The sequence below is a fragment of the Taeniopygia guttata genome, chromosome 2 (genome assembly GCF_048771995.1).
Source record: "Taeniopygia guttata chromosome 2, bTaeGut7.mat, whole genome shotgun sequence".
In the NCBI taxonomy this organism is placed as follows: Eukaryota; Metazoa; Chordata; class Aves; order Passeriformes; family Estrildidae; genus Taeniopygia; species Taeniopygia guttata.
In genome coordinates, this window is record NC_133026.1 from 21,290,680 (window position 1) to 21,317,999 (window position 27,320).

The 27,320-nt window shown below is 37.0% G+C and overlaps 1 protein-coding gene across 1 annotated transcript in view; it reads left to right on the top strand.

Annotated features, from left to right (window-relative positions):
• ITGA8 (integrin subunit alpha 8) overlaps nucleotides 1-27,320 on the top strand; it is a 111,169-nt gene that overhangs the window by 15,662 nt on the left and 68,187 nt on the right. Inside the window, exons 6-14 of the mRNA XM_030264613.4 lie at nucleotides 690-735; nucleotides 1,730-1,855; nucleotides 2,960-3,004; nucleotides 4,435-4,478; nucleotides 5,450-5,506; nucleotides 5,690-5,742; nucleotides 11,215-11,420; nucleotides 13,539-13,730; nucleotides 26,187-26,232. Coding sequence (XP_030120473.4) covers nucleotides 690-735; nucleotides 1,730-1,855; nucleotides 2,960-3,004; nucleotides 4,435-4,478; nucleotides 5,450-5,506; nucleotides 5,690-5,742; nucleotides 11,215-11,420; nucleotides 13,539-13,730; nucleotides 26,187-26,232 — 815 coding nt within the window. The remainder of the gene's footprint in view (nucleotides 1-689; nucleotides 736-1,729; nucleotides 1,856-2,959; nucleotides 3,005-4,434; nucleotides 4,479-5,449; nucleotides 5,507-5,689; nucleotides 5,743-11,214; nucleotides 11,421-13,538; nucleotides 13,731-26,186; nucleotides 26,233-27,320) is intronic.

Here is a 27,320-nt window from a genome sequence, read left to right on the forward strand (position 1 = left end):
ACTTCTATGTGCTTCTATCTCAGTCTGTCCCACTTAAAATGCTTTACTTGACTTTCAGGAAACAGTGGGGCAGGCACCAACTTGTTTTAAAAAGTTAAAATAGCCTATATAAGAATGCTTTTGGTGGCAGACTAGTCATTGAGCAAACCCATTCTCATGTGGGGATGAAAGTACTTAAGGGAGGGAACTAGATTTTCTTAAATACCAAGGGGGTCCAGTAACAATGTTGTGGGAGAAAGGATAAACTTTGTGCAATTGTTTTTATCTGGGGCATTATTTAAAGCACCAAGGCTTCAGGTAACTTTGAGCATGGCCACTCTTTTGAGCATTCTGCAGCTGTATTGTATAATTATCTCTAAAACATCACTGTTGTTTCATTGAATTTGAGCACCCTCTTTTCTGTTAGCTTTGTTTTGTTACAAATAAGCAGCAATTTTTGAAATGTTATATAAGTGGTAAAATAAATGACTTTCATTCAAGTGCAGATGCATAGGGGGATTTTAAGTTTTTTTAAACTGTGGATTTTCCTGCACATCCATGCTCCTACATCCTTTCCTTGAATATGGCTATTCTCTTTTATCATGATTCTGATATATTATTTTGGTCATTTAAATTGCTTTATTCCCATGCATGCTCAATTCTGCTGTCTTCTTTTGTTTTGTAATTTTATTTAATTCTGCTTTTTGTAGAACGGAGACCTGATAGTAGGCGGGCCCGGTAGTTTTTATTGGCAAGGTATGTTCATCTGGCTGGTTAATTGGATCTAAGAAGTGAAACAGAAAGTTTCACTTGAATGATACAAGAAAGTATCATTGTTCTAGATTTCCACTGTTCTGTTGGCTTAAGATAACCAGTCTTTGATATTATTTTCAACAAATGTAAATCAAAAGAATTGCTTAACAAGCAACTGAGCACAAAAATAAGCCATGAAAATCCAGGTTGTGGATTGTATAGGAAGTTAAACAAATGCAAATAACTGGTTTTATGTTGGTATTTTAGTATATTTGTAATTTAATTAATATGTTGGATTTTCCCCTAGAAATACTTCAGGTTTAAAAATTGCCAATATTTTTAGAGCAAATGTACTATTCTAAAAATGTTTGTTACTCTTCATTTTCGAACACAACCTTTTATAGCTATATACATGGATTTTAACTTCATTTGTTGCATCACAAATGCAACTATAGGTTGCAAGATGTAGTTTCTTGTGTAGAAAAACCCTGAAGTTTTTTTTTGTAAAGGATGAAGAGGTTATTTTTGTTTTAACCTGTTCTTACATGTATGATGTAGCTGATTCCCAGCCTCTGCCTACCAGCTTGCCCACTGTCAGCTTCTTTGATGTGTGTTTTTGCAATTTTTTGTAAAGAAGATTTAATTGATTGTGTTTGTAGGAAATTCATAGCTTTGAATTCTCCATTGAGAAGTTGCTTTCATTGGTCTAGTACATTTGTACAGTGCAGGGACTTTAGTTTGAATTAGTAGATTGAAATGGGTCTGAAGGTGTTTTTGTAATGGTTCAATAACGATTCAGTGCCTTGTTTTAATGATTTATGTTTACTCTTGAGACTTCCAGGGTAATAATGGAGAAAGCTTGAGAGAAATTATCTACTCTTTGCATCTGTGCAGTACTAGCATCCTTCCTGCTCTGTTCTGGTGTTCTGTTAGCCCTGTTCTGTAGAATCTGGCCCTCTCTTATGTCCCTTTCATTTATGAAGCTGTTTGAATCCAGGTCAGGTAATTACTGCAAGCATTGCGGACATCATTGCAAATTATTCCTTCAAGGATATTCTGAGGAAACTAGCACGAGAGAAGCAAACAGGAGTGGCCCCACCCTCATATGATGACAATTACATGGGTAAGCTGAGTTCTATATGGGTTAGCAATATATTCTAAAAGGCTGTCTTACATAAATATTAAAACAAGCCATGCATTACTATTTTCCCAGTTGTGAGAGGATTTGAACATGCTTTGCCTCAAGCACAACATCAAATCAGTATTTTGCTGGTTACTTCAGCAAGATCACTAACATTCTTAAAATGATGCACAGTAACAAGGTTTGAAGGTTGAGATCTTAAATTACTTGTTAGGGTTCTTATTATTTGATCTTAAATAATGATGATGGATTGAACTTAATGTAATTAAAGACAATTTCGATTTTTATTAGATAAATTCAAATTCAATTCTGTGGTATTTTGTACAATACTACACATATCCAATTTATTCTCACTGATATTTAAAAGATACAATTGAAGTAAGCAATAAGAAAAGTCAATTTGAAGCTACTATGTAATTAAGAGAAAAGAAGCCTCCTTATGTACTTATTAGTACTGATCTCTAAGAATGTTCTTGTGTCTCATATGTCTCTGCATGTAAGGCATGTTTTTTTTCCACACAGTTATAGAAAAGATTCAGTGGAATTTGAAGGGATGTCCTTGCACTGTTTCCCATAGATTTGAAAATGACGTCCCTGATACAATCCAGAAGTCTTTCTTTACTCTGATAGTAGTAACTATCTCACAGGTTTACTAAAGTTCCAGGAGTTGGAAATCTGTTTTCCATATAAAGTTCAGTCTGGACACTCACACATTACAGTACAATAATAAAGACCTGAATTTATCAATAGCTATTAGGGCAAAACACCATAGAACTTGGGATTTTTTTTTCCGATGAATTAGTAAGTAGTATTGATGTAGAAGCTCATTTTTGGAGAAAAGGAATCAATTTCTTATACATTCAAACCTACCATTAATTTAGTCATAGTAGTGTGATAAACAATTTTCCTTTTCTCCACACAGCTTTAGTATACTGTTAGAAAACTTGCATTCAGCAGATCAATTGTACGTACAGATCTGATAGTCCTTGCATATTTTTTGAAAGAAATTGTTTATCAATTGCTTATTGAATTGAAAGAATTGTTTCTTGTGTTGTTTTTTTTTTTTTTTAATTTCTCTTTAAACAGGTTACTCAGTGGCTGCCGGGGAATTTACTGGGGATTCTGAACAAGGTAAGCATCTGTGTACTTGAATGAAAACCATATGGCCATGCACTTACTAAATTCCTTGTTTTGGGTCTCTACAGGGAACATACCTAATATACATTTGAAACACTGGTGAGATTTAAGCTATCTGTACTCAGTATTCCCAGAGACAATTATTTCCTTAGACAGTAAAACATAACAGAATTAAAGTAACACAAAACTTTGAATTCTGTAAGGGGTGGCCTTCTTGAGCAGCTGAACTGCTCTGTAGTCCAGACTCACAAAGCCAATAGGGACATAGTACATTTCCACAAGTAAACCAGTGCTCCAGAACTGCTGCTGCTTAATCCCTCTGAAGTTAAAGTTGCCTGTCCTGCATTATGAAGGATTCAAAAAATAGATAACAAACCACACAATTTTGAGCCAAACACTATAATGTGTAAAAAGAGGTACCCCTGGTAATGGAAGGTTACATTTTTGGCTGCTTTTTTAATGTGTACTCAAAGTTTTATAATGGATGATTTTTGAATCAGTATGTCATGCGAATGACTGGCACAAACGTATTGCCTAGTTGGTTGACTTGAGATTCATCCTGTGTCATGTTCAGGCTTTCATTAGTACTTCCACTGCCCCCTGAGCAAGCAGTCAGGGGGGAGTATATGATCCTAGTGAGGAATAGAGGAAGGCTAGGTCAGTCCAAGCAGGTGGCTGAGTTGCTCTGTTATCTGAAGTTCCTGCTGCTGTCTTCTGATGTGGACATCCTAATGAGCCAAGGTTTAGATCACAAGACTGCAGGCTGGGACTTGGCTTTTTCCTTCTTTTTTTTTTTACTCATTTTTTCTACTAGTTGTTTAAGATTTCACTATTGAGCAAAATTACTCCTAGAAGGCAGCTAGGTCTAATGTTTAATGTTCTTATTCAGTGGGTCCCTCCAATGCCACTCACAAAAATTTCCTTGTAATGCTTTTAGATAGAATGTGCAGAATTTGTCAAGCACTTACATGGCATCAGGTGAAATAATGGATGAGATAAACTGTTGATAGGCAAAAAGAAAAGAAGTATTTATAAGGACAGTTCTATTTAACTTCTGTGTTCTAGTATGTGATGCCATAACTAATTCTTATTCCTTCAATACACAGCTGTCAGGTAGCAAGCTGAATTGTACCAAGAAATTTATTATACTGTGCTATGCTAAGCAGCGCTAAACAGAAAGAGATCCATGGATGGATGTATTCAAAAGTCAGAGTGTAATGTTTTATGCAACTTAATGAACCAAATGAATGCTACAGTCTTATGAAATAATGGCTTGTAGTGATTTACAGGTCTTTCAGATCACAAATCAAAATCCTAAGGGATTTAACCTATATATCAAGGAACTTTTAAGTGGTGTGGGATACATGTCGCATGCGCAACTCAGATTGCAAAACCAGTTTACTGTTGATCATTTATCTTTTCAGAGTTGGTTGCTGGAGTCCCAAGGGGAGCACAGAACTTTGGCTATGTATGTACTGGACCTTCATTTTATAATTTTTATAATGAGAAGACAATTATGGTATTTGTAGGGTTAAATGCTGCATTATATTTTCTGTCTCTTTCATACAAAACTTTCAAATCAGGTAAAAGTGCCACTGACATTCACCCTCAGGCTTATCTGGCTGGGTTGAAATGTCTTTACTGCTTTGAGTTTTGAATGGTAAGCACTTAGTCCCTTCTGAAGTCTGTTTTCACTGGGCAATCACAATTACAATTACATGCCCTGAGTCTGACTAGTATCCCTATACTCACCGAGTGTTATCACACTTAAGCTCACCCATAGCTTAGGATATTTTTGTGCAGTGCTGTGTCCACAGTGCAGAGGAGTCTAAATTCAGATTATTCATACCCATTGTTTACTTTCAGTGCTGTAAGTGTATACATTGAAATGCAGATGCAAAGAGTCATTATGTGCAGTTAGAAGGGAAGGGAGAAAACAATATGCGTTTGTGAATACAGCTGTTAACTTGTGGACAAAAGGCTCCACAAGTAACCTGACTGGGAAAAGAGTTCACAGCCACAGACACATTCTCTAGTTTTGTGGACCCCAAATTCCTTGTGTCTCTGGGACTTCTTTGTAGAATTTTTAGGAAAAAGGTGTTTATGTGTATGTATATATATTTCTATATCTGTATATAATTCTTCATGTTTTAAGTTCACGTTTTCATGCCTAGTCAGTGATTAGTTGATAGTCTGTGATTTGCTGTTGTTCAGTGTCCAGCAAGGAAGGGAAATACTTTTCCCTGTTTTTTTCATGCGGAACCTGAGGGTCATGAAATCTTAGCAATTTGTTCAAGATCATACAGGATACCTGTGGTGAGACAGAAAAAGAACTGCTTTTTCTTGGAACATGTTTTAGTGTGTCAAATTCTTTTGCAGTGATGTCATGCTGTAGCATCTCCACGTGTGCTTGAAAATTCCTTATTCTTCTGTTGCCAGGTCTCAATTATTAATTCTTCTGACTTGACCTTTATCCAGAACTTCACTGGTGAGCAGGTAATGCCAAACAACTATGTGATGAAATATTGTATCTCTAGCACATCTGGTTTCCTTAATATAGTTTCAAGACTATATAATTTTTTTTTGTAATAATGACCATGAAAACAAAGATGATTATCAGTAAAAAACGTTACATTTTATATCAAATATGAAAACCTATCTGTTATTTTTTATTTTCAGATGGCATCCTATTTTGGGTACACAGTTGCAGTATCTGATGTTAACAATGATGGGTAGGTCACCAAATACAGCTCCACTGAGCATTAAGCAATGACTGATATTTGTTAAGAAATGTAGGTTTTCAGGTGCTTCATACCTCAAAATGCTTCTCTTGGCTTCTCTGCTTCTCTAATTTTAATTTTTCACATAGACTTTGTGCAGTCACAATGGCATGAGTATCTGCAAGCCTAGTTTGGCTGAGTTTATCTTCCTGAATATTTATTAAAGCAGTGTGTCAGAGTGTCCAGAGTCCTAGGAAACAGATTGAGGTAGAAAAGCAGTGAATAAACAGCACTATCTCCCACAGGGAAGAGATAGATGAAAGTCAGAAGTTCATTCTCCTATTCTCACATACAGGAAAATTTTCTCATCCATAGCTTCACTTCTCAATTTTAAAAGCCTTCTAATGTCATCAGTTCTTCTTTCCTCATTCCAGTACCTGCTGGTTGGGCATCCCTTTTTATCATCTCAAGGACCAGCAATTGTCTGTGTCCCAGAGTTGTTACAGCAGGCATTGTTTGAGTCAGAGGGATAATGATGCTCTGCTCCCAGGGTCATGATACTTGGGGATCCCTAAAATACTTGGGGGTTTCAGGCTCTGTTGAACAAAACTCTTATTAATTTTCAAGTCATGTAAAGTCTGATGAAATATTTTAGAGGACTTTAGTAAGAGAATATTTATTGTAGCTATCTAGCAAGGAGATAAAGATCCCTGAAACTCAGAGGCTTGGAAGTCTGCACAAAGATGAGCCAGGATGATATTTAGAGATGTAGTGTACTCTTGCTTATTGCAAAATGCTTCAGATATGCCTACATCATTTTTTTTTTCTTGTGATAATTTCTTATTAAGTGCTTAAACATGGTGCATGAAATTATTTTTCTGGGCTAAGTCATTTCTTCTCATCAGTGACTAGTGACCCTTTTAAGATTGAGTTTTATAGGCGAAGAGAAAAGTAACAAGGTGGTAAAGTGTTATTGCAGTTACAAAAAAACACAACAACAACAAAACAGAAGCTTCAGCAGTTTCCATGGTGTCTTCATAGTATTCAAATCTTTCCAAGGTTCTGAGATTAAATTTTGTCATAGTATCACAGCTTTTGAAAATTCTGTTTTTTATGGTATACAGAATCAGAAATAATTTAGTCCTACTGATGTATTACAAATGTGAAAGGGTGTAGGAACATTCATCTAAGGTGCAACAGACACTCATTAGACTTTCAGGGAACTTATTATTTAACTTCTCACTGAACCAAACTATTTCCTGTGCAGGTTATTTCCTGTTAACCCTAGGGTTACTTGGCAGGTCTTATACTTTCTGTGTACCTCTAAAACCACAGTTTATGTCAATAATATAATCAAACTGCTGTTGAGGCCTGTGTGGTCTCCCAGTCTATATCTTAAAAGAAATCTAAAGACTCTTCCTGAGATCCAAACATCCCACAGAAAACAAAACACAAAAAGCTCTACTTGATAAACATGTCTGATTAGATATGTAGTCTGTCTTTTCTGGTTTGCACATGCAATCAATGGAAACATTTATCTGAAAGGAAGACTAAAAGAGGGGAAAAAGGCAAAAGGGAAATTAACACTTCAAATTCACTTAGGTATTTTATTCAGCTAAAGATGAGTTAGTGGTGACCTCATAAGTATAAGAAACCCAATTAAGTCATTTGCTGAAAAAAATAATACAAGATTATTAGGAATGATGCTTTGCTGTATTAAGACTCATTATATGGCTCCAAGATTAGGCTCATCTTTGGAAAAAATGTTCTGTAGATCTGGCCCAGCAGTTCTGTGGGCTGGGCCCATGCAGTTTTATCTTCACCACATCAGGATTGTAGGCAGAACAGTGAAATTAAGGATACTGTTGAACTATCCCCTAGTTGCCCATTGCTAATAATGAGAAATCCACAATGAAACTTAATAAATCAAGTTTGCCATCAACTTACAGGCTACATTCCTAGTAAAGAGAGAAAAAGAGAGCACTTTCAATTTAGGCTGAATCAGTCCAATAAAAATAGTGAAATAAACTGTTTACTGTTTTTTTTATTTGGCCTGTATCAAAGCTTTCCACAGTTATACTTTGACCTCTTGACATTTCCCATATTCCTGCTTTTTATTACTCTGCAGGATACAAAGAAATGGCACACAATCTCAGCAGGTGGTCAGCTTTGTGCTTTTTAAAGATTTTTTTTTTTTTAATCAGAAGGGAAGTAATACTGGCTGATTACTTTTCTGTTCTGGAGCAAAAATTAATATATAATTTATGTTAACTCTAACATCTTAGTGCAAAAATGGAATCTAATGAATAGTTATTAAATTCTATATTATTGCATTATTCTATTTTTGAATTCCAGTTCAAAGTATCACTGCACACTGGACTGCATTTCATGGTTTAATATTACTGTCCAGGGGCTTTTGCTTTTATTTACTCATATGGCTTTTTAGAAGTAATCACATCAAACTGAATTTGACTCAGAACTCTCCATTTTGTAAATACAAACTCCTCCAATTTAAAAGGCCAATTGAAATGGCCAAAGGCAACATCCTCTTTCACCAGCAAAATGCATAATACTAATCACATAGGCACTTAGAACCCAACAAGTACACACACCCCTCGTACCCCCTTGACTGCTTGCTATCTAAATAATTAAGTTGTAGAAGCTGGGAGGTAGAACTGAGTATAAAGTATGGTAAGCAGCAATTGTTTGCTTATTTCACCCACTTGAAGAGGAGCCAGAAGAAAGTAAATGAGGATCAGAGGGAGTTGGGTAGCTGACAAATCCTTCCTTTCTAGCTACAGAAGACTGCTGTGACAGCACAAACCCCCTAAACTCTAATCCCAAATTCTATAATTGCCTAAAAGAGAGTTCCCTCTTGCAGAGGACTTGCTGAAGCAGTGTGCTTTGACCTACAAAGCTCAGCTCTGAATGAGATGGGGGTAAATTTAAGAGGGTGAGGAAAGGACGGCCTTGGTGATGGCAATACATCTGAATACCTGGAGGGGAGACACACCAAGTGCTGTGAGTGTTCCAGGTGGCTCTGCTGCCCATAACCAGTTGAGAAAAAAGTCAGTGTATTAGAAGTCTGCCTTCCTTCCACCTGTCCCTCAGTACATCAGAAGATGAGCCATCTTAGCTACCGGATACTGGTCCCTCCTCCCTGGACTGTTCATGCATTTTATGCAGTCATTGTCATTCATTTTAGCAAAGTTGAAATTTTACCAGAAAAATAACCCAGTACTGTGTACTTGTAGCTGGGATGCTGTGCTCCCTGTTCAACAAGCTCCAGCTCCTGGAGCTTGCTTTCTGTTTCACCTGGTGAATCTTGTGTTCAGGGTTAGGCTTCTGCTTAGAGAGTTTCAGTACACAATAGATAGTCTGTGTCTCTCTTGTCACCATTTTAGGCACTCTAGATATTGCTCTATGGACAAGGTTTTTAAAGGTATCTGAGCATATATTTATTTTACATCAGTGTACTGGGAGCTTTCTGACTCTTAGTGATTTGGTTCTTTTTCACCTCTAAAATAATCTTCCTTTAGTCTTAAAATTGCTCATTTCTAAAATATTCAAGTGAGCCAGGCTCATCTTTTATTTAATGGTTTCTACAGCACTTAACTCTATGGGGTCCCAGTGTACTGGGAATATCTGGAGTGTGAGGCACTGAAATAGTAATTGATGATAGTGCTACTGTGTAATGCTTTTAGTACATGGCATATGTAAAATAACTTATTTTTAAAAGAGCATTTATGATTTCTTTTTGTTATTGCTATTGTTTCCTGGCAACCATTTCAGCTGATATTCTGTCCCAACCACAAACATCTTCCATTAGTAGAGAATGACTTTTAATGTTTAGTGTGAAAGGAAACATCCCACTTTTGATGTCAAGTCAGCATCTGCTTCCTTCCTTTTTAGTTATTTATGCCACAGGGAAAAATCTAACATAAAAAATAGGACAGCTGTGCCAAACTGACCTGACATTTGGAATTGCACTTACCTTTATGGAAACATACTGCTTATGGAAAAATAACATTCCTAGAAGTATTTTGTCACAACTTATATAATGTGTAAGTTTTACAATGAGATTTTTTTTTTCTAGATTAAATATTCTGTGCTAAATTCTATGGTGTGTATCTTAGAATCATAGTGTACATCTGTGGTAAAATAATAGCTGAGCTACTGCTGAATAGTACAGGGTTTTTTCTATCAGGATTAGGAAAAACAGTGTAGTGCAATTTTACTATTTTGTTTGCTAATAGAGGAAGTCTCATATTGAAAATATGATGAATTGAGAATAGAAAGTTTCCTGTGAATTTTACAAAGTTGGAAAAAATTTTCACATTAGCGCAAGAGAAAATGTTTTCCAAATTAAATATTCTGGGATCAAGTAGTCCAAGTAATAGCTATTTGCGGTAACAGACTTCCTTAATACAGATGATCCATATCCACTGAATATAATACAAATTATTTTATTATATGGCCTTGAGTAACCTTCAGCAATTAATCTGATACTATCATTTAATATCTCAGAATAATAATCCATTAAGAACACTTCTGCTTTTTATGAGTCTGTCAATCACACTTGTTTTTATTCTTCACAGTTCATTAAAGGATCTTTTATTCCCTCTAAATAGATGTTGGTAACATGTTTTGAAACATGACTATTTAGAACAACAACATGCAAAATATGCTTTCATTGGTTTGTGTTCTTCTACTGATTCTTCTTGGGGTAGTATGATAGACAGAAAGACTTTTTCCTCTAAGTATCTTATTTTAATCATTTGATTATGTGCTTTCTCTTTAATACTCAGTACAGAAAATTATATGAGCACTGCAGCTACTTGTGTACCTAATATTGAACAGAAGTGTTTTCAGAAATAGAGCTTTGGCTTTGTCTCCCACTTTCTATTTGAATAAATGATGAGGCATTCTCTATTAATTGATGCTCTACTTGTGTTTCATGTATGTTACTCAAAAATCTCTTTTAAAGTGGCAGGGTTTTTTTCTTTTAGTCACTTACTGATAATACTAAAATTTGTCTCTCACTGGCACTGTTAGTAAAACAGATCTAGAGAATTTGTTCTAGTGACACAGGTTCACTCTTAGATTCCTGAATTCAGCATCATCAATTGCAAAGTGTAATTTTTCGCTGTCTATTGTGGGCATGAATTGAAGTACAAGCAATTCTGTTTAAACCTAGAAAGAAACATTTTGGCTGTGATGATGATCAGACACTGGAAGTAGTTGCCCAGAGAAGTTGTGGAGTCTCCATCCATGGAGATATTCAAAACTGAATTGAGTATAGCTGTGGACAGCCTTCCCTAATTGACCATGATTTGACCAAGTGTTTGAACTAGGACTCCAGAAGTGCCTTCTTCCCTCAGTTAGTCTGACTGAAGGATAATTACTGGCTTCTTGTTTAGAAAATGTATAAACTGTGTTGTTTACACTCAGTCTCTCAGTGACACTGTTTTTTGTTTGTTCCAGTTTAGATGATATCCTAGTTGGTGCCCCTCTTTTTATGGAACGAGAATTTGAGAGCAAGCCTAAAGAAGTTGGGCAAGTTTATCTGTACCTGCAAGAAAATGCATTCCTCTTCCAAGATGCACAAATTCTGACAGGCACTGAAGTGTTTGGTAGATTTGGCAGTGCAATCACACACCTTGGAGATCTCAATCAAGATGGATATAATGGTAATCCGTATGCAATGTAGTATATCTCTAACACTGAAATTACAAATGCCTAAGCAGCAAATATTGTGTCTGTGCTGTACTGGAAAAGGATTTGTGACATATTTGAAATTCATCAGAATTCACCCTAATGCTAATGAAAAGGATATTGAGACCCAAATCATGAAAAGCTGACTGATAAGAGGGCAGTCATATTGACTAGAGTGTGATTTTTTACTGAGTATTAGTATGTGTTTTTGAATAAAAATACCTTTTGTTAACTATAATAATATTTAGGTACTTAGTTAAGATGTTTCATTTTTTTGAAAGCTGAGATTTTCCTCTCCTCAAATGCTTGGAAAATGTTGGTAATTCAATGAGGCTCAGTACATGGAGCATTTTGTCAACAATGAAATAATTGGGCAAGTACAGAAGTACTATTTTGGAGTCAGCCTTCCACTGGTACTTAAGTACTAAGAAAACCAGGTGCATAAATGGGTTCTTTCAAATGCTTATAGCACATGCACACAACAAAATGTTCATGTAAGTTAACTGGCAGTCTACGTTTAAGCAAACATAACAACTAAACTAACTGCTTGATTACCTGAGAAAGCTGGGATACCTTGAGCACCTAGAGTTATCCTCCTAGACATGATCAGTAGCATCTTGGTTTTCCCTGCATGCATTTCCTTACTTATTATTTCCAGGATGTTAGCAATCTTCAAATCAGGTATCTCTGCATCTAAAACACCAAGAAGTTTTTTCCTGGAAGGGCTGTTTTGCACAGTAGCTTTTAGAACAGCTGTCCCACTAGAAAAATTAATGAACTAAGGAAAAATTAATTACTGCAAGGGCTGTAGCCACTAGATTCTAGGCCAATGTCCTCATTGTGTGGCTGCTATGCAAGGGATCATTCATGTCAGGAGTCATAGAATTGCACTGGGGTTCAGACTGTACGAAATATGAATACAATTCTGTGGGTAGAAGCCATTGGACTGTGACTGCTGAGAGTACCCTCACTGACTTATCCTGGAATCCCACCGTGGAGAATGTCCTGTTTTCTACCTGGGAGCAATAGCAGATACCCTCAACTACTCTAAGCAGGCAGTGTTGGTCTCCCTTCTCTCCAGAATTCAGCTGAGGTAGGCAGAAGACATGTCTGCTTTTCTCTGTCACTGTAAAAAGACTAAGAACACTCTAAAGCCAGAGTCTTCTGCTTCATAACTGAATATGCCAGTCACAGAGCTTTGGTGCACTTCTGCCTTTAGAGTGAAGCTACAGAATCCAGGTGCTCAATTCAAGTTTAATAAAGAAGTCCAGCATCAGCTCCTAGATGAGAACCCAAAAATGAGAGCTATAGATACATATCCTCTACCGTTTCCTATTGGCTAGCTCAGCTAGAACAGCTGTTGGATCTCAATTTAGACAATATTGCCTCCACATCCCATGCACAGAAACAAAGAAAAGCACTGTGAATTCTGCTTTTTGGATATGGCACCTCATTTCTAAGGATTGAACTGTTTAATTCCATAGTGCCTAAGACCTCCTGCAAAATTCCTTACTCAGTATTATTCCTATTTCTCAATAAAATGATGAATTGGTATAGATTAAAACATGATATTCTAATGACCTCTTTTGCATTCTAAAGCACTGAATGTTTGAGGGGGTGAAATTTTTTGTCTGTGTAGGATATGTTATCTGGAAAAAGAAAATTAGTTTTATCTAACAGCTGCTCCTTATTAAAAGGTGATAGGGGAAATCAAAGAAAATTTGTACCTGTTTAAAAATACTAAAGTAGAAGCAGGCATTCATTAGATCTTGGTTTATTAAAGCTAATTAACTGCCCTGAAAATAGGGAGAGGAATCCAATGTGGACTGGCTATTAAGTATAATTAAATAACCTCTTTATAGGGTTATTTTATAAGTTTTTTTCATGAAAGTTTGACCCAGAAGAAACACTGCTAACATTTTGTATATTTGCCTTTAAACTAGAATACATACAGAAGTACAAAATGATGAAGTTCTTGCATGTTTGTAGCATAAGCAATTAGAGTCTATTTTCATGCAGGGAGTTAATTTTTTAATTGTGTCCATTCTTTTTATCCTATTTTTTTGTTGTTGTTGGTTGTTTCTGCATTGCAGACATTGCTATTGGTGCACCATTTGCAGGAGAAGACAGGAGAGGGAAAGTGCTCATTTACAATGGATACAGTAATGGGTTAAACCCTAACCCTTCCCAGGTTCTCAGTGGAGCCTGGGCCTCACAGTCCATGCCTTCGGGATTTGGCTTCACTCTAAGAGGAGACTCAGATGTAGACAAGAATGATTACCCAGGTAAGATTTTTGCATTAGAAAGGGAATTTCATACTCTGGTAAATGCATCATGCCTAAACTGCTCCTTTTGGAAGGCAGAGGTCAGAATAAAGGATAGACATTTCTGGACAGTTCTAGTTTGCTTTCCTAGAGTTAAAAACAGACAAAACAAATACTCCCTTTCCTGTCAAAAGACATGATCAGAAAGTCAAGAAAGGGCTTAAATAGTTGTATTAACATAAAACATGTGACGTTTACAATGAAACCCTTAACCCTTTTCCCCCACTTCCAAAAACTGAATGGTCTCAGCTTATTGAACTTGTAAGGTCTCCTTCATCCTGGCATTCTTTCTTAATTAAAAACACGTTGCATTGCAGAAGAAGGGATTGGTTTGGTTGTGTTTTTAAGTTGTTTTTTGCTGACCAAAGAGCCATTGAGCTATATATAGTTAATGGCTTTGATTGCATTACAAAACAGCAGAGAGAATGTAAATTGCTTAAAGCAGCTATTTTATTTGGGCCTTCCCATCCCTTTTATGTTTTCATTTTGCTGTATGGACTATTCCTTTGTAGGTTAACTTTGATTCTTACTAATGAGTTTACCTGACATGTATTCACATTTATCAAGTTTGTAACATTAATTTTTTCAGGGAAGCATTTGTTTTTTAAAGAAAATTTTTCCTACCATGTAAGTAGTCTGAATGTAAGTGTGCTTGCATTTACTCTCATCTGGAAACAAATCTGTTCTGTTTCTTTTCATCACAATTCAGAAGCCTTAGTAAGGATGTGTAGTAAAACATCATATTTTCTTACTGTGAAAGTTTCATCCACAGTAAAGTCCTAACAGTCCATGCTTTCCTGACTTACTATGAAATCACTCTTGTTACCCTGGGTTATTTCAAGGCTAGAGTTCTTAAAAGTCATACTATTTCAAAAGTGAGAACTGTAATTTTTCAAAGGGACAAAAATAGGATCTTTTACCTTTCTGAGATGGATTGTAAAAACCTTGAAAGAAGTATCTTTCTAAAAGCAGAAGGGAATTTCTGGAAAAGGGTGTTTACAATAGAAATTACACTTTTACAAACAGAAAAGCTGACTGCAAAGTAATAAAGTGAGGCTATCATGAGACTAAAGTAAGATCTTTAGCATTTGAGAGAAGAAAGGGCTTTTAAACACTGCTCTGACTTTTTGTTTGCATATTGTTGATGTTGCTATTAATAGTCTTTCATTGTCCATGACTAATGAGGTTCTCTTGGACAACAGAGCACTTTATTAAGGTTTCAGCATTTAAACATTTCCTAAAGCACCCACGAGGCCCCCCAGCAAAACCAAAGGAAACAGGATATTGCATTCCTGGCATTTCTAAGATTGAAAAGATAGAGGGAATGGAGAGATTCTTTGACTCACATAGAGAAGAAAGAGCAGAAGTCTCACTGCTGTATTAGCATACTTTATGTGGAGCATCTTTTAAGCTAATTTGTGGAAAATTTGGGTGATGAGTCTTGATCTTTCTAAACGTGCACTGAGGAATTGTAGTATAATTGCGTGTTCTCTGTCTGTCATTGTGGCCTCCACCTTGCATCCTACTCACAGAATTTCACATTTTGTTATTAGCTCACTATGTGTTAGATCCTTTGATTTTATGACAGGAATTACCTAATTAAAAAATGAAAACAAACAAAAGAAACACCACCCTGCATTTACTGTAACTAGCTTTTCCCCTGGATGAGCAGTCCACAGCACTGGTGAAAATCTCTCAGAAAATGAGAAGAAAAACCCCTTACTATCAGTCAACCAGCACTTCCTTAATTCATGAAGATTTGGAGCACCAAAACAGAGCTGTAAAAATAGTGCAAATGTGGCACAATGCTAGCACAAAAATAGAGTGCCTTCCTATGGGAAAAAGGGGAAATAATAAAGGAAATAATATAGGGAAATGCAAGCCTAGGACAAACACACCAGGCAATGAAGTAAGTAATCCTGCTAGTGTCAAAGAGCTTTTCTTCTTCACCTCCTGCCGGAAATGCCTAAGGGCAACCCTTGTAAAAGGAGGAAACAAGGTACTGAAGTTGGAAGGATTAGGAAGGAAGTTTTATTTTAGAGAAATGGAGTCTGGCTGACTGTAGAAGGTCTAGAAAATTAGCCTTTAATTCCATGCTTCCCAAACTGCTGTTTGTGCCTGTGATTCAAAGAGGGTTGTGAAAGATTAGGGGGAAAAAACACACACAAAAAAAATTAATTTAAGCTTTCTAGCATGTATATGCTAAAAGTAACCATTTTCTAAAAAGAAAAATGTAATAAAATCAGATTATTCTGACTTAACACTCTCAGAAGTTCTGTTCTCAGAAGTTCTGGACTGGGGGATGAGAGACAGCTGTAATGTCTGGCTGCAGGTATAAACATATATTGCCACTGTCCAAGGTGAGATTCTCCAAGCATGTAGCTCTTCCATGGCTAGAGTTCAATTGTTCAAGACTGATCTGTATAGCTATAGCTATTTTTGTATCATTTACTCAAACACTTATGCCTGACATTGTTCATGAGGCAGGCATATCCATGCTAGGAAATTCGGGAATGTGAGACTTGGGGGTTACTCTGCCATTTCATTTCTAATGCACTGTATAGCATTTTCAGAACTTTTAGAAGAGCTTTAGAAGTTCAGGCCTTCTTTAAATCTGAAGGTAATGTTTTTGGGAGAAGGTCACTGACCTAGAGGGCAGAAGATACCACTTGTTCATATGGCTTCTTATCACACACCACTGAGCTTCATCCTAGGATCGCTGCACTGACCCCAGCAATCAGTGCTCTTTGATCACAAGTCGAGTAACACAGTTACTAAAAAGTGAGGGTGAATCCAATCAAACTTTTGTCCCGTTGGAAGAAGGTTAAATCCTCTCTTGGCTGGGAGTTCAATTCAGACTGATGTCTATGTATTAGTCTTCTGGAGAAGAGAGGCCATTTGGTACAGGGAGTAATATCTTCCTCCCTTCATCCAAATGCCAGTATAAGCTCAGGAACAGAGAAGGAAAATAGGGAGCAGGTGAAAACTCCCTAGTACACAGAGCTCTTCAAATTCCTCAGCTCTCCTGTGGATTGAATGGTTTCTCTTTTCTAGTCTTCCTGCAACTCCTGGCCACCAAAGGGAGAGAGTCTCCCCCGCCCCCCTCCTCCCCTCCCCCCTTTCTGATCTTCTTTAGGAAAGACAGAGAAAGAGAGTCTCTTGTCTCCCATGACCCCAGTTGTACAATAAATTTGGGAGAAAACTGATCACAGGCAGGTTTAATAGTGGAGTAGCAGAGCAGGCAAGGAAGAACATAATACAGCCATATTGACAGAGATGAAAGATCTGTCTAGCACCATAGCATGTTTCCAACAGTGGCCAGCAATAGATATCCTGGGAATTGTACTTGTTGTTGTGGTATTTCCCAGAATATCCACCCAGCATTAACCAACCAGAATATCAAGGTGGCCCTGAGTTAGAGATGGCCCCTCCAACATTAGTATCACTTGACAGACTTCTCTTCCATGAATTTGACCAATCAGCTGTAGAACTCAGGCAGACTTTTGGCACATGCAGCATTTGTCAAGGGACCCCACAGCCCAGCTGAATAATCTGTGAAGAAGTAATTCTCACTGTGTCCCATTCAAATCTTGAATGTTCCACTGAACAGTTTCTAGAAAAGACGGTGAACAATTCTGCAGTCCAGTTATTTTACAGACTTCTGACATACTTCCTTTATCAGCCATGTGTTTTAGCAATCCTGTGGAAGGAATTCTAATATATTTAATTGTTCCTTATGCAGTGGAGAATGGCACACCAGTTCTGTTGTTGTGCCAAATGATTGTTCAGTCTTGCTACCACAGCTGCCTCTTTTCCTCTTCTTCATACATTTTTGTGTGAAAAGCAATTAGTAGTTTATGACTTGTGTATGGGTAAAGTATTGCTTCTGATAAAGATTTTACCATTGACGTGGCTTTCACACTTAACCAACTTCAAAAAAGGAGCTGTATCTTCTCTACTGAGAAGAAAATCAGAATTAGTACTTGGAAAAAACCAATAATCCCAAATATTTTTATTGCTATCAGTAATTATGTTTGTGCAAGAAAATAAAGTGGACCAGGGAATGTGGTAGGGGTTTGAGGCTACATGGCACAGCACAGCTCACTATCATCAGATGAAACCACTGGAACAGGATGGCAGTGCCCATATTGCCTTTTGTGAAAGGTCTTTGGCCCAGGGAATTCCCCAGACCTCTCTCAGCTGCTGTCTGAGGGAGTACTAACTTGCACACACCAAAATCACAGCTAATCTGTACTAACTACACAAAAATATGGACAGTACTTACACTCAAGTGCTCAAGCTCATGCCCTTGCTTTATTGCACAAGCACAGGGTACAGACAGCTGAATAACTAACTAGTCAACATCTTACCTAAAAATGGAACTTTCTCTGGTAGGGTCAGCATGCAGATAGAACTGCTTTTCCTTCTTGCTAGCAGTTCTGTCAGTGTTGTGACTATCTGTCTTCAGCTGTCCTGGCCCAGATGTTGTCACTGTAACAGTAACAGACCTCTCAGCATTGCGAAAATACAGAGATTTTTTTTCAACAGGGAAGACTGAATTTTGTTACTAAGTACAGCCTTTGGTTTACATCTCTGCAGCTTTCCAGGAGGGAATTCTGTAAATTGTGTCATACTTACAGATGCTCCAGATGTTATGTACTGTTCCTTTATCAGCACAGACAGGGATAATAATATGGAAGTCTCTGCTTTGCAGGCTTGGAGGGAGTGGGAAACTTTCAACCCTGGGAAGCAGCAGAGGCAGAAAACTGCTGATCATCCTAACAGCTGTGTCACTCATGCAGCTGCCCTCTCTGCTTGTGTTCATCACCTTCTGCCCCAAACAGAAGGCTCCTCCTCACCTAGCTGGATTGCACTGCCAAGCAGTGGTGATGGTGGTAGTTAATGGAGGGATGCTTCTTTTTCTCTAGTCATGTAAGAAGCAGAATCTAATTAAACTTTATAGTCTGATAAGACTAATAAAAGGAAGCAGGTTAAGCATATCAGTCAGGTAGATTGTGCCAAGCCATGATGTGCGGCTTTCCCAGTCTTCTAAGCATGACACTGACAGGCTTAATACCATACTTACCTGAAATATTCAGTATCTTTCCAGTACACAACATGTACCCAGTATTTGAAGGAAAAGACCAGTTAATCATCCTGAGGTACATCTACACCAGTAAATGAAATATGCTGTCTTTGGTTCTGAACTATCACTGAACACTCCTTGTGCACACTATCAAACTCACTTTTTTTGCCAAAACAGGGTCACTGCATGCTCGCTTTTGTAGTCTAATAATTGGCATGGGCAAACTGTGTTAAGGCTATTTTAATGATACCACTGCATACAGTACACATACAGCATACAGGCACATTCTCTGCCACTGTTTTACTAGCGGTGACATAATTGTAACATCTTTCAGCAGATGATCCATTTCACTGTTTTCTGACAACTTATGTTCTAAGGTCATATTCAAAAGAGAAGATCTGATCTCACTTCTGCAATAGTAAACACTGGTTTAATGTCATTATTCTGGATTGACAGTCATAAAAAAAAGGTAAACGGGATTAAAGAAATAAGGGAGGTCATGAGATTGAAAAAAATTAAAAGTTTGGCTTTTCCCATCAGTTAAGTGCCAATATAGTGGTAGCTGGAATTTTATGCAAGATTCTGTGCCAAGGTAAGGACATGGCAAAGCAGCATTGTGCTGTGTCTGAGGCAATCCTAGTGAGGGCTGTAACACAGTTTATATAACCATGGGATTCTCTGTAACAGCAGCTCTACAAGGTTTGCATGAAGATATTCTGAAATACCTGCCTCAGCACAATCTTCCTGCCTGTCTTCTGTGCTGGGACATCTGGGATGCATAATAACATCTTTCAAGGAAGCTTCCACTGTCCTATAAATCTGGGGCTTTTGGGGCCCCTTTGCTCCATCCTGAGTTTTATGTATGTTATCAAGGCCTGGAGCAGGGAATGAAGCAAAGGCATGCATTTTGAATTATAGTTTATTTTATTTATAAATTTATTTGTCTTTTTCTATTAGCATAGTTCAATTTTCATAAGAAGAAAAGAAATCCATTAATCTGTTTAATTGGAAAGAAATTTGTTTCTTTTGGCTTCTGGGCATCTGTTCAAAGGTGGCCCCTCTGAGTGCCTGGAGTCTGTGATTATCTAGGTGATGATGCTGTTCTTCCAGCTCAGACATTTGTAGGCTGTAAGGTTTCCACCCTCACATTTCAGCATATGTTCAGTCACTTGATGGCTGATTATAGCTGAGCAAATAGTTTATAATGAACAACTTACTCAACTCATTAAACTTGCTTTCTTCTTGTGGCATATCCTCCCAAAGACTGTGGTTTCTCTGAATGTGTCTCTAAATCAGGATGATTTAACCAGTTTCTTTTACCAGTATGAGTATATTCAGAAGAGTGCTTTGGATGAATTCACTATTCAAAGACTGTTGATTAGTTAACTGCTCAAATAAACTATGCACTATTGTCTCTGCTCCCTGCCTGTTTAGATGCTTGTGTAAGTCTTCCTTATTAACTTAAGAGAGTCATTCTGGAATCAGTGCCACTGAAACTTCATCTTCAAGGTATCCTGCTTCAGCACAAACACAGCTGTTGGCCTGTTCTTTTGGTTGTTCTTTATAGTCAAGCCTTTGTCAGCACAGGGAAATGTATAAAGACATCTTCATGCCTTGCTATTTTGGACTCAGTTATTATTTTAAGAATATAATTGTAGTTAGTTAGTCAGAATATCATAGTAGATAATATCAAACTACTTTGAAACATTTTAAGAAGGAAAGAAGTGTAATAAGAAGACAAAATTTCCACAGAACTTCAGTAATCCAGTCTAATCTTAATAAAATATGAGTATTTAACAGCTCCATCTGCTGAGTACATTAACTCAAATAGCAGGAAGAAAATCCTCAAATTTCTCTCTGAGAGGCAAGGGTTCTTCAGATTAATAAATTTTTCTGAGAATGGCAGGCATTGTGCCAACAATATTACAAATCGGAATCTAATGATGATTAAATTATGAAGTTGGTCCAGGAGATTTGTGGAAGACAAACAAATTAAATCAATGAGAAGCTACATCTGCTCTGGTAAGAGAGGACTGCTATGTGAGAGAGCCAGAACAATGTCTTGGGTTCTGCCAGCAAATGCAGAAAAGCTGAAGTGCTTCTACCAGCTAATTCTTTTTTTTTTTACATGAATAATCAGTCAAAAATGTAGTGACAAGCCAAGAATTATTGTGTACAAATATGTTGGTTTTATGGGAAATTATTATCTGTTTAATTCATATATACATTTTTCTAAAAGTCTTTTCCATATTTTATGAGATCACAATATTGTGCCCAATAAGAGTAAAGCAATTGATCCCAGTAAATAGTGTTTTACTTAAGTGATAAAGCATTAACTATCCTCTTTGGGATTTTTTTTTTGTAATACAATGGATAATATTGTTGTGTCATGAAAGGGATTCATTCAGACAAAAGAGAAGCAATTATATGAATTATCTTTGGTGTTACCTGTAACAGACCTGCTAGTAGAATGGTTTAAAAACAGAGAAGGATTAAGGTAGTTGAGAATGATAGGTTTGGAAGAAAGTGACTCTGCTTTGAATGATGGCTGTTTGCAGTATTGAACTAAAATTCTTGAGTTAAGCTGGCTATGCTAGATAGGCCTGTGTCTTTTACTATGGTCAAGCCTGAAGTGATGACCATTTAAAGGCATTTTTATTCTAGATCTTTCCTACTGAGATTTGGGGTTGTAATGCATGCTGAAATCTTAGAAAACAAATAGAAATAGGATCATGGGCCTTTTTGGCTCCTGATCTGCCAAGGAAAATAAAAAAAAAAAAAAGGCCCACCAAGATTTTTTAATAGAGTTTACAGTTAGGCTGTTTTGTCCCTTTTACAAAATTTCCACTATCACCCAGATAGAATGTAACTCAGATATACTCAGATAGAATGTAACTCAGATATACTCAGATAGAATATAACTGTTTTCCTCTCCCTTTTTATACTATACAATGAAACTGATGGACTGCATAAAGTTATGTTTAAAGCTGTCAGCAAATCATTCTGAGGCCCCGAAGTTAACACTTTCCTGCCCGTGTCCTGGTAGAGTTGCAGCAGGGAGGTGACTCAGCTGCCACTTCATTTTTGGGTTTCTGACAAATGAGGTTTTTGCCAGTTATGTAGTTGTTCACTGGTTGTTTTTCTTGGCCACTGTCCCCTGGGTACCAATATGAGACACTGTGTCTTGGCAATTTCTCTTGGGATTGCTGGACAGGTTTCCAATCAAGTGCAGGGTTCTGAACACAATGCATATTCTCCCTGCTCAGGCTCCCTGAGGCTGCATCTCTCAGAGAGAATGGGGATAACCTTTAAAAATATGAGGGAAAAAAAAAATTTCTTGAGTTAATAAATTAATATTAAATGAGTCTTGTTGAGGCTGGAAGTAGGACTTTGTTGATCTTCCTACTTCCTTCATCGGGTTAAAGGTTTAGTGAGCATTATGGTGAGTTTCTGCCCTTTATTTATGGCAGTGTTTCAGGTTTGGCACAGTCACATGGCTGAAGGTGCAAGTGAACCCACAAGCTTTACAAAATCCAGTGTCCCTTTCATCATTCCCATCATCTTAAATTTTTATTATAATTTTATCTCAGAAAATAGACTTCTTGAACCAGACAGCATATTGCAACCTTTCTCTTCAGAGCTAAATAAATTTGAAGCATTTGAAAAAAGCGTTAGGATTGTTTAACTGTGCAGTGCCCCTTGACTTCAGTTAAATATGTCCCAAAGATACTTGTCTCAGCATTAAACTCTGTGAACTCCACCAGATTGACTTTAATGCATACAACCCACAAGTTGTGTCAAAAATGGAAGTTAAAAATTCCTGTGGAGTCACTTTGTGCTTGTTTTCTTAATTTTTGCAGTGTGGCTCTGACCCCACAGCTCATATATTCCTCAAAAGCACTGAGGCAGAAGCACATGGGTGCTGATGCCAACCTTTCATTACAGATCTTGGCTTCTCTGCAGGTGAGCAGTTGATAGAAAATCTTCTCAAACAGACAACGTAGGCAAAGAGGTCATTTAACTAAACCAGGTCACTCAACCCAGAAACATGAAATAGGAGAAAAGAAGAACTGAAGGAGATTTTGTGATTCTTACATTTTTTTTGTCTTTGTTTTTATGTTTTAATCACACATAATCACACATTTTAATCTGAGCTTGAAAAAATCTCCTCACTGATGCAAAGGTGTAATCATAGGCTTTTCTTCAGGCCCTCTTTGGAAGGGCTGTAAGGAGTTAAACTGTTTTGTTTTTTTTTTTTTAAGCTGGTTTCTTTTGCTCTGTAATTGCTTGTTAAATCCTTGTTTTTCAGCTAGTGACCTTTGCATCACTGATGTTACATGTGTAGCACTAACAAGAATTAATAAAGAAAACTTCAATTTTTAGAAGGCGAAAGTTGCCAAAATTCAGATAATTTAGACTTTTCATACATATTTTTAATAGAAATTATTAGTAGCTTTTCTTCTATGGAACATTCAACAACTTCAAAGTTTCTGCTTATAAAAGTGCTCTGATTGGATCTGTATTCAAATCTCATGCATTTGTATCAACATCAAAGATGATTTTTTCCAATTATGGGTATAGGAGTTGCACACCACAAAGCAATGAAAGAAAGAAGATACAGACTTTTCTTTGCTTTGTCTTGTTCTCTTACTTTATCTGTAACAGAACACGACAAAACAATGAAAAAACCCTAATTAATCTTCCAGTGAATGTTCTGTTTGAATACATAATCATTTTGTCCTTGCACTAGATTGTAGAAGTTATTACTGGCTATAAATATGGGGGTTTTTTTTCATATTCATTCTTAATTACACTTTCTCTACTCAGTAGTTCCACTCATTCAAGCTCTTTGGATCAGGAATAAGCATGGCTTAGACCAGAAAACAAATGACATGTCAGAGTAAAAGTAAGAGCCTCCAAACAAGAGCAGGATGAGCACAGTCCTGGCTGCCCTCAAAGTAGTCTCAAATAGGGCTTTTGTGGTGGTGCCATGATTGAGGATCCTCATCCTATTTGCTGTGTCTCCAAACCTGGCTGAAGTGGCAATGAAGAAAGACTGCTCATGGAAAACCAGTCTTTTTTTGGTGGCTGAGGCCTGTATTTGCTCCTCTAGACCCATCACCCTCTGTCCTCAGCTTATTAGCTGGGTTCTGTCCCAAAAAAAACCCCAGGATTTAGCCATTAAGCAGATGTGCAAAATCCTCTTTAATATTAAAGTGGGGATGCTAAGATAGAGGGTACCTTTCCACAGCAGTACATACTGAAATTGCATCCACTCACACTAGTGAGGCCAGCTGTATCTAACAGACTCATTCTTCTCACCTTCAGATTCCAACAGGCTGCATTTTATTAACCTTACCCAAGTTGTATGTTTAACCTTTATCTTTTAATGAAAGACAGTATTATGAAATCATCACTAGGCCAAGATCTGAATAAGTCTTGGATATCTACCTGTGTTGTCTCTTACAACATAACCCTGAAACCTTTTGAATTACCAAGTCTGGTATGAACCAGTAGGTATCCTAAGTCTGTTACAGAATTCACAAAAAGTGCCCATCTGGGAAGAACAGAACAGAAACCCTTTCCATCTTGTCTTCCACTTTCTGTTCATAACATAATGTTTCTTCTTCCTTAAGAAACAAGAAACAGAAGAAAACCCCACTAACACAAAACTCACAACAAACCCTTCGAACACAAGCGAAATAAAAATCTTATGGGGGGGTTACTATGGCTGCCACTATAAGTGAGCTGCCAGGAAAAGTTCTGTTTGTGTGTGGTGCAGCCTTCATGATGGTGGCTTTGTCTCAATTAGTTGTTTATTTAAGAGGAAAACATCTTTAGCTTTTGGTACTGTGGGCAAGTTGTCAATAAAAGCTGCTAAAGAATACGATGTGCAAATGTCCCAAAAAGGAGATAAAAACACTTATTGTCTTCTGCTATTTAAAGTGTTCCTGACTGGGAAACATATTTCTCTAAGGCCAATGAAATTAGAAAAATGTAAATGTTATACAAAAAGAGGATCAGACCCATAAACTGTCCATGTCAGCTCCTATTAGGACATTAATTAATGGAATTCAGTGAAGGACTGGCTGTTGCCCATGTGAAGTACTTGTTTATGTTTTTTTGTGAAATCTTGACCATCTGAAAGACAGAGGAGCACTGGAAAATACACTGCCAGCCCTGGACCAAACCCATCCAGATAATTAACATCAAAGCTTGGTATTTGCATCATGCTCGATGACTTCAGGGCTTCTTAAGCAAGCCAGTGTTCAACTATAGAAGCAGCAAATAAGGGTTTGTTTACAAGCCCAGCTACTCATTTAATTAACTTACTTAGATCAATTTAGGTTGCCAGTCTGTACCACTGCAAGGTCTGTTGTAAGGCTCAGTCTTCTGAATTGGATATATGTCAGTCACGTTGAATGATAGCAGTAGTGGAGTGAAAGCTGTGCCCAGATGGATTCTGGGGGGTTTGAAAATGAAAAAAAAAAACTCTTTCCAAAGGCAGAGGCAGCAGGAAAGTTGATCCTTTTTCCTCATGGCTCGGCTCCAGTTTTTTTCCAGGAGGCCTGAATGGATCCAGCAAGCCAGTCTGGATCTTTCCAGAAACCACTATGTGGGGACTCCAGGCAAAATGAGGAAATATTCTTGCTCGTAGATGCCCAAACATAGGCCAATGACCACTGACAAAGATATGCCCAAGTCCCAGTGTAGCACTTGTGTTGTTGACTCCATCTGTCAGGGAAAATGACAGCTTTAGATGGATAACTGTTGTAAGCCTTAGCACTTATTGTTACAAGGCTGAAAACATTAGAAATTATCAGATCAGCCATCCTCTGACCTTGCATTGTATTTATTTGCACAGAGATGTAATGTAATTAATGAACAAATTACTTAAAACACAAAGCAGGATGGAAGAATTGTAAGGAGGAAGCACCATAAAGTTTCAACATGACTTATATGAAACTGACAAGAAATTGTTTTGCAGCTCTTCATTTAATTGATAGTTAGGGATTTCGAATAAAATGCATAGAATTTAATAGCTTCTTTTCCCCTATAATACAAGTTGGAGAGAAGTGAGATTGTGGCATGGGTGACATTGTGTTAAATAGTTTAGCAATTACTGGTTACAACTAAGACATTTATGACACCATCTTTGACATGTGAAATGTTTTCCTTCAGGTACACTTGTGAAGAAAACTGCTTAGAAAGGAATTATGATATTTATTTTATGTTACTACAATGTTAATGTAAACAATTTAATTTATGATGGAAAAAAATGTGTGAGAGATTTCTGTATAGCTATTCTGAAACCATTTTGGTTTTTCCAGATTTAATTGTGGGTGCATTTGGAGCTGGAAAAGCAGTTGTTTACAGGTATGTGGTAAATACAATGGATTTGATCTTTCACAGGCTTGGTGGGCGATATTGAAATTAAAAAATGTCATATTCCTATTTCCCTGTTGCAGTGTTTAAAAGTGGTCATTAGAGATCATAAATTAAACATCTTTTGAGAAACAAATGTTTTTTTCCCATACTTAAAATCTGTAATTTTCAATGAAAATTTCCATGCTTAGGCTTAGCTGAAGCAGCTTCTGAAATGTTTGACTCTAGTTAATTTTAAATAAGATATTTAAAAGGTACGGGGTTACAAACTCATTTCTTAATTTTAAAGAAATTTTAAAGTGACCAATCTTCAGAGATTGCATATGTTAAGACATGAATCATTTATTGAAAATAAAGACTGATACTTATAGCCTCAGTTTAAAAAAATGCACAAGATCCCATTTTACAAAACAAAAAGTTGTTGCTGACTATGGAGTATAACTAAATGCACTTTTTCATTAGATGTAAAATTTAAAGCTACCAAATAATAAACATTTACATAAAATCTGCTAATGCTCTCTTAGTCCAGCCATGCTGACAGCTCATTTCATTTAAGTATTCACCATCCATTGCTACAACATGTAGTTATATTTCTGATTCCTGTCTGGCTTCTTGTTGTCTGTGTTCCTAACAGCACCTGACTGAGAAAAGGCATATTCTACTTCCCAACTGAATGTTTGTGACAGCAGAAGAATTTTGTAAAACAGGAACGTTCACTCATCTCAGCTAACGCTGTAGGTGCAGTGAGAAGTTCTGATTTTCCTTCTCACTATGAAAGAATCATGCAATGCCATGAGTGACTGCACAGGATGAAGCATTGAGGAATTAGATCTACTGTGTATTTTCAATAACAATAAAATGTGTTCTATTTAATTTAATAAAGTGAATAGCAGGAGGCCCTTTCCTGGCAAGAATGTATCAAATATGTAATTTGTCATACTGTTGAAATAGAATTTTATTACTGAAATTTTCTAGGCAAAGAAAGGTTTTCCCTGTTGCAAAAAAAGTGAAGAGAATAATTTTATTTTTTAAAGCCTTGCTGAAGTAATATAAAGAAGTAATCACAAAAGGTCAGTTGT